The sequence below is a fragment of the Argiope bruennichi genome, chromosome 11, assembly GCF_947563725.1.
Source record: "Argiope bruennichi chromosome 11, qqArgBrue1.1, whole genome shotgun sequence".
Classification (NCBI taxonomy): Eukaryota; Metazoa; Arthropoda; class Arachnida; order Araneae; family Araneidae; genus Argiope; species Argiope bruennichi.
In genome coordinates this window covers 39,355,927-39,363,287 of record NC_079161.1, presented here as the reverse complement: position 1 = coordinate 39,363,287, position 7,361 = coordinate 39,355,927, and the positions used below count along the sequence as shown (strand labels likewise).

Sequence of the window (7,361 nt, the reverse complement as noted above, 5' to 3'; positions counted from 1 at the left end):
ATATGCTAAAACTAGAAAAATTAAATTTTGAGTCTGCAAAAGGCTTACGAAATATCACAGACACAATAAATAAAAGTCTGAGATGTTTAAAAAGTTTGAATTTAGAATGTAATGACTTAACAAATGCTATATTAGTAAATATAACATTAGAAAGACTTGACAAAGAGAGTAGAAAGGCATATGAAATGTCCATACAATCAAAACAAATACCTTTGTAAACAATGTCAGTAAAAATATCGTTGCAGACGCCTTTTCTATTACAAATCACTCAAATGATCAAAAGATCTCCAGATGAGTGATATACTCACGAAAAAGTGTATTAATCAGTGTTCTTAAATGCAATTAACGACCCTGATTGCATATCACAGTTCTTTATTAACGGACAAACACATTCAAAACAAACTACACTATTCACAAGATGTTGCCATACAGTACAAGCTAAATCAAAACAAAACAAATAATTCTTAGGTTATAGGTGGACGGTTTGTATTCAGACATTGAAAATAATATTGCACAATCTTAAATTGAACACATACATAAGACAAAAAAATAAACAGAGTGAAATATTTTACAACATGTTACATACTCCCAACTTGCAAAGTGAAGGGTTACAAACTGAACTTTGCAATATTAAACAAACTGAAATTTATAACACTTAATTCCTCGTGAAATCTGTAAAATTGAAAGGAGTTCACAAGTCCAATTTACGAGGAACTTTTATGGTCCTTTCTAATCTTGTTTTGGTATGGTGTATCTCCTCAGAAATATCAGTCCTTTCAACAGGAGAATTGGGAACCTGGTCAGCAGGTAAATCAGGAACATGATCAGCAGGTGAATCAGGAACATGGTCAGTAGGTGAATCAGGAACATTGTCAGTAGGTGAATCAGGAACATGGTCAGTAGGTAAATCAGGAGTCTTCTCAACAGATAAGCCACTTTTTCCTGAGGCCTTCAAAACATCAATTTCAGTTTTTGCTGACACTTCCAATGGATAAAGCCTTTGGAAGGGACGGATCCTCTCATCATGGGAGGTTCTAATTCTCGCTACTCTAGGGACACCATCTTTGCCAGGATAAACCTCCAAGATAACACCAAGAGGCCAGTCAATGCGTCGAATATTGTCATGACCAATCAGTACAACATCGCCCACTTCTAAAACATCCCTTTTCCTTGTCCCTCTGTGGACCAGAAGAGCAAGATATTCATTTCTAAATCTTTGTCTAAGATCTTCACGCAACTTCTGCAAATATTTGGTGCGTTTTACCAACAAAGATCGATCTACTTTATCTAAATCTGGCGTTTCATAGTTGCTGTTTCCGTGAATAAACATTGATGGGGTCAAAGGTAGCAATTCATTTGGATCATCTTGTATGTATGTCAACGGTCTAGCATTGATTATGGACTCACAGTCACATAAGACGGTTAGGAGTTCTTCATAATTTATAATAGATTTTCCTAACACTCGACGTAAAAGCTCTTTGAGCATTCTCACAATACGCTCCCACCATCCACCCCACCAGGCTGCTGTGGGTGGGATAAATTTCCAAGTGATTTTCTGAGCAGTTGAGTACACAGAAATTTTATCCCAATCTAATGCTCGCAACGCATTATTTGTCCCTACGAAATTAGTACCGTTGTCACTGTAAAGTACTGAAATCCTGCCTCTTCTTGCAATGAACCGTCTTAAGGCTTGAATAAAAGTATCAGTAGTGAGTGATCGGACCAATTCAAAATGCACTGCTCTGTAGACAGCACAAGTAAATAAAACAATCCAGGCCTTTCCTTTCGACTTAAGATAAAGAGGACCTGCATAGTCTACACCTGTTATTTCAAATACCTTTGTCTGAGTAACTCTATTTTTAGGCAGAGGAGCGAAGGGCACTTCAAGATGTTTAGCTTTATAACGCTTGCAAATCACACACTCAGAAAGAACCTGCTTAACTAATCTTTTGGCTCTAATTATCCAAAATTTCTCTTTAAGCCGGGCAAGTAATATTGAAGAGCCTGCATGCATTGCTTTTATATGCTCCTCTCGAATTAATTTTACTACAACATCATTGGCAGGTAAGAGAATTGGGAACTTGAAATCTTCCTTCTCACAACTATCTGCTAGTTTGGTTCTTATTCTCAGAAGCCCATCTTCATCTTTAAATGCTTGCATTTTAGCAAGAAGTTTCTCATCTTGAAAGGCATTTGACTGCATGGACTTGAAACACAAAATCTCTGCTTGTTTGAATTTTTCATAGACTAAGTTTCCTTTTAGCTTGGTTGCATTTGAAACGTTATGAATAAAACGTAGAATCCATGCCACTACTCTGATGTTTCTACTAAGGTGGAAAAATATTCACTCTTTATATCGGTTGTTTGAATATTCACCATAGAGGTCACGATAGCTCTTCTTTCTTTATTCACTTCTTCCTCATTGACATATACTACCACATCACTAACAGGCCATTCATGAGACGAAAGATACAACCAACTGGGACCTTCCCACCATTTCGAACTGCAAAGCTGCTTCGCTGAACACCCTCTACTCGGACAGTCCGCTGGATTCAGTGATCCAGGAACGTGTCTCCAGGCTTTGACTGGTGTCAGCTTTCGAATTTCTTGAACACGGTTGTAAACAAATACACCCCACGGTTCTTCTCTCTTCAACCAAGCCAGCACAGTAGTAGAGTCTGTCCAGAAATAAACATTGTCTGTTGGAAACTCTTTCAAGACAGTGGAAGAAAGACGAGCAGATATAGCAGCACCAAGAAGTTCCAGCCTTGCAATAGTTGTTTCCTTTTTTCCACAAGGAGCAATTCTAGTTTTACTCTGCACCAGTTGTATGTGTACAGAGTTTCCACTATCAACTCGTAGGAAAACAACCGCAGAATAGGCTAGTTTGCTTGCGTCGCAAAAAAATGCAATGAAATGTGCTCAAATCCGCTATCACAGTGTAACCATCTTGGTGCTTTAACATGCTTCAAATATTCCAGCTCCATTAGCCACTTCAGAAAATCTTGACGTGTTTTTAGATTTACTTCTTCATCCCAACCGATTTTAGATTTCCACAAATTTTGTAGCCAAAGTTTTGGTAGTAGCAACACTGGACTAGTAATCCCCAAGGGATCAAACACTTTGTGGGAAGCAGCAAGAATATTTCTTTTCGTGTTTACCTCTTCCATTAGTTCTCTCAAATCAGGAATATTTATTGAAAGTGTATCACAATGTCTGTCCCAAATCGTTCCTAGGATGATTGTAGGACTTGTTATTGGATCAGATGGGCTAGAGTGCTCCCACCCTCGTAAGTCGAATTTTCTTTCAGCCATGATCTCCGTGGCTACATCAATAAATCGTTCTAGTTCCTACTGGGTTTTGACGCTTGCTAAACAATTGTCCACGTAAAAGCTGTTCATCAACTTTTGAATAATGCACTCAGGGTATCTTCCACGGCCTTGCTGCGCTTCTTCCAACTTTCTCTCCAAGTGGTATTGGATTGTTGACCCAAGCAAGAAAGGGCTGCTGGAAACACCAAACATCACTCGGCAATGTCGGTAATGTATGAGTTCTCCTTCTTCACTGTGCCACAAAAATCGCAGGAAATTTCGATCCTCCTTATATAGACTTATTTGTAAGAAGGCCTTCCGTATATCAGCCGAAATGCCAAACCTAAACAGTCGAAACCTTGTTAACATGGAAGGGATCAATTCAATCAAGTTTAATCCCTTTTCCAAACAGTCATTGAGGCTGGCCGCTCCCTTTTGTTTTGATGAAGCGTTAAAGACGGGCCTAATTTTCGTAGTGCTGTTCGGCTTCACCACATGTCAATGGGCAGATAGTGACAAGCAGACTTTATTTCCTCTTGGGGAACTTCTTCAATTATGCCTTCTCGTTCCCATTCTTTAAAGACATCACCGTATTCTTGAAATAAGTTTTCCTTCTTCAGCTTATGGGTTGTCACTTGCAACCTTTTGAGTGCCAAATTGAAGTTGTCTGGAAGAGACAAATGACCGTCAAGCCAAGGTAGGGAGACAAGGAATCGCTCTTCTTCATCGACCTTGACAGTTCTTAAGAAGTGCTCCATCGACGCTTTATGAAGCTCCTCTTTGGTTTTTTGTTCTGAAGGATCTTGGATCCCCAAGGAATCTAATCTCCATAATTGGGAGATATCCATCTCTTTCACAAATAGAGAGGCCACCAGCATAGCATTGCATGATGACATCTCATTCTCAGGAACTTTACCTGACAGAGTCCAGCCAAGTAAGTGTCTCCATGGTGTCTCCATGGCAACAAGCCCACAGGATAGAACTCTACGCTGGCCAGTCATGAGCTTCCCTATCACATCTGAACCAAGAAGCACTTGAACAGATTGTGGCTCCTCCCCTACATCTGATAGCCTGATCTTCATCTCACGGAGCTCTGTAATCCATGAACCTGGAGTGACTGATGAAATTTTGTCACATATAGATGGCTGGTCTAATGCTTCCAGGTTGCATGTAACACTGTTGTCTTGATTTCTCAGTTTTATCCTATAGCAATTATGTTCGCACTTGTCAGATTTAATGCCCCCAAACAATGAATGCATCAGAATTTCTTTTCTGAGTGGGATATATCCCATTTTCTCAACAACATTCTTTAATACATAAGTCTTTTGTGACCCAGAATCTAGAATTGCCCTAACTGGGATTTCTTTGTTACCACACACCATTTTTAATTTTAACGTTTGGAGGAACACCCTGGGACTAGAAGTGTTGTTGGCCATATTAACTTCAACATTTGGACTCTTATTCTCACTCTTGAATGAATCTTGATTCTTAGCCTCTAGAGACTCACACATAAGTGGGACATGCTTTTTCCCACATATTACACATCTTAAAAATGCCTTACAAGAACGAGATGTATGCTTTGGTATTAAGCAAGCAAAACAACATTGCTTCTCTCTTAAAATATTATACCTTTCAGCCAAACTCATCTTCTGAGCTTGAAAACAGTCTGGGCTCGAGTGTTTCCCAGTACAGAAAACACATTCTTTCTTCACTTCTTTTGAAGCTGTAGTCAATAAATTGGCAGCTGTAGGTACCTTTTTCATTGGAAAATCTCTTACTTTTTTCTTAAATGATTGGCGATTTTCATCTGCACCCAAGCCAAAACCAGCCATAGCCAAATTAATTCTTTCTTCGCCCTCCGTTTCTGCTTTAAGAAAAGTCATCAAGTTGGTTAAACGGTCTTTAGCATCAGTTGAGACTGCTGAAGAAGCACTTCTATTCCATGCTTTCAAAAAGTCCTCTTGAAAACAAGACTCCACCATGGGATAAAGAATTGAAGCACATTTATCAGTAGTCACTCCTAAAGTCTCCAAGGCTCTCAGATAAGATTCGAGTTTATCATAGAGAGATGTCATCGATATTTTCTCATGTTTCTGAACTGAGATTATCAACTTCAATAATTCCCGAACATAAACTTCTACTAATAGTTCATCTCTCCCAAATCGTGCTTTTAAACTTTCAACTGCTTTGGCATAATTGGCTGCTGTTGCCGGGAAGCTTTCTACTACTTCTCGGGCTCGTGATCCATTTACAGTAGCTTGCACAAGATATTGAAATTTGTTCTCAGGCGCGATTTCATCATCGTTATGAATGTGTTGAAATTGGCTCCAAAATTGTAGCCAATCTTTAATATCGCCATTAAACTGTCTAAATTCTAATTTTGGCAGATTAAATTTCTTTTTAGCACCAGATATAACAGTATTTTGAGACTCACCTGTAATTGGCAACGTTGCTCTGATTCTCGCCAATTCCAGTTCGTGTTCTCTTATTTTTCCACTTTCTTCATATTCTGTTTGCTTTTGTTTTTGTTCTTCTTTTAGTTTTCGCTGGCTCACGGCCGTTACTAAAATATTTGTCACAAAGTCTGGATCATCCAAATACACTTTGCTATTCAAAATAATATCTTTCAGTTCAGAAATTTTTACCTTATCAGGCAGTGTCTCTCCAATTTCTTCAGCTACAAACAACAAGTCCTCTTTCAAGAAGCCCTTAGCTGTTTTAAACATGTTTGTATTCAAAAACAATATCCTGTCGCGTAACGCCAGAAATGTAAACAATGTCAGTAAAAATATCGTTGCGGACGCCTTTTCTATTACAATTCACTCAAATGATCAAAAGATCTCCAGATGAGTGATATACTTTAAAATACAAAAAAGGTCCGTCATCATTATTGATCCTCTCCAATCAGTGTTAGTTTACAAAGCACATCAGTGTTAATTTTCAGAACACATCAGTGTTAAATTCGTGAACACATCAGTGTTAAATTTGTGAACTCATCAGAGTTAAATTTTTGAACACATCAGTGTTAATTTGAGAAAACCCATCAGTGTTAATTTGAGAAAACACGTCAGTGTTAATTTGAGAAAACACGTCAGTGTTAATTTGAGAAAATAAAACAGCAATTTTTAGATTCCTTAAAGAAATTCTCCCTTTCGTTTCCTGAGAGGTATAGCTTAAATACTTATATGACTACTATCACACTCAAATTTAAATACTAGGTTACAACAAAGGGTGGTTAAATAATAAAATTTAACTAATAATGAAATTACTAATATTTAGCAAAACATTCAGTTAACTTCAGCACTTAATGAAAATATTATTGCATACGAGTATTTCTGCAAATTAATTATGTACCACAATCACAGCATAATTTATCAATCAATCAAACAGAAATAATTAAAATTCGTTTACCTTATTAAATAAAACACAATAACATAAAAATGAATTTAAAAAATAATCCAGATTTAATATTCAACATTCAAAACAATATTTGATTCAACAGAATTTCCTGCAGTACTTTTTAAGCTTGTTGCTTAAATATAATAATAATCCAATAATGATTATAATAACTAATATAATACTAGATATATCAGAAATACACTTGGTGTAAGAATAGGTTTACAGATACACTTGATGCGCTATCTTTTAACTAATTTCAAATTATTCAAAAAGTAATGCTTTTTTTTTCCTACAAGGTCTTTCCACAACAATTCTATAATATTATATTATCGTTGTCTCGAAACGCACTGCCGCAAAAGCTCCTTAACCAATATTTGACGCTGTTGCGATAAATATTGGAACAAATGTAACACTGACGTGTTTTAAAAAATTAACGCTGAGGCGTTCACAAATTTAACGTTGATATGTTCAGAAAATTAACACTGATGTGTTCTCACATTTAACACTGACGTGTTTTCTCAAATTAATACTGATGTATTTTCTCAAATTAACACTGACGTGTTTTCTCAAATTTACACTGATGTGATTTCTCAAATTAACACTGATGTGTTTTCTCAAATTAACACTGATGTGTTCAAAAATTTAACTCTG

General features: G+C 37.0%; 2 protein-coding genes across 2 annotated transcripts; both read right to left on the bottom strand.

The window, feature by feature from the left end:
• Positions 1-691: 691 nt before the first annotated feature.
• Positions 692-2,203, bottom strand: LOC129956519 (uncharacterized). The gene has a single exon (XM_056068441.1). It carries the CDS (start codon positions 2,201-2,203, stop codon positions 692-694), a length of 1,512 nt encoding a protein of 503 aa, XP_055924416.1.
• Positions 2,204-3,799: 1,596 nt separating this feature from the next.
• On the bottom strand, positions 3,800-6,037 carry LOC129956518 (uncharacterized). Its single transcript, XM_056068439.1, has one exon. The coding sequence runs from the start codon at positions 6,035-6,037 to the stop codon at positions 3,800-3,802; it is 2,238 nt and encodes a 745-aa protein (XP_055924414.1).
• Between the last annotated feature and the right edge of the window lie 1,324 nt (positions 6,038-7,361).

What these genes read in the sequence shown, in the direction of transcription:
- LOC129956519 (XM_056068441.1), bottom strand. Translation starts at nt 2,203, where the DNA reads ATGCAGTCAAATGCCTTTCAAGATGAGAAACTTCTTGCTAAAATGCAA.
- LOC129956518 (XM_056068439.1), bottom strand. Translation starts at nt 6,037, where the DNA reads ATGTTTAAAACAGCTAAGGGCTTCTTGAAAGAGGACTTGTTGTTTGTA.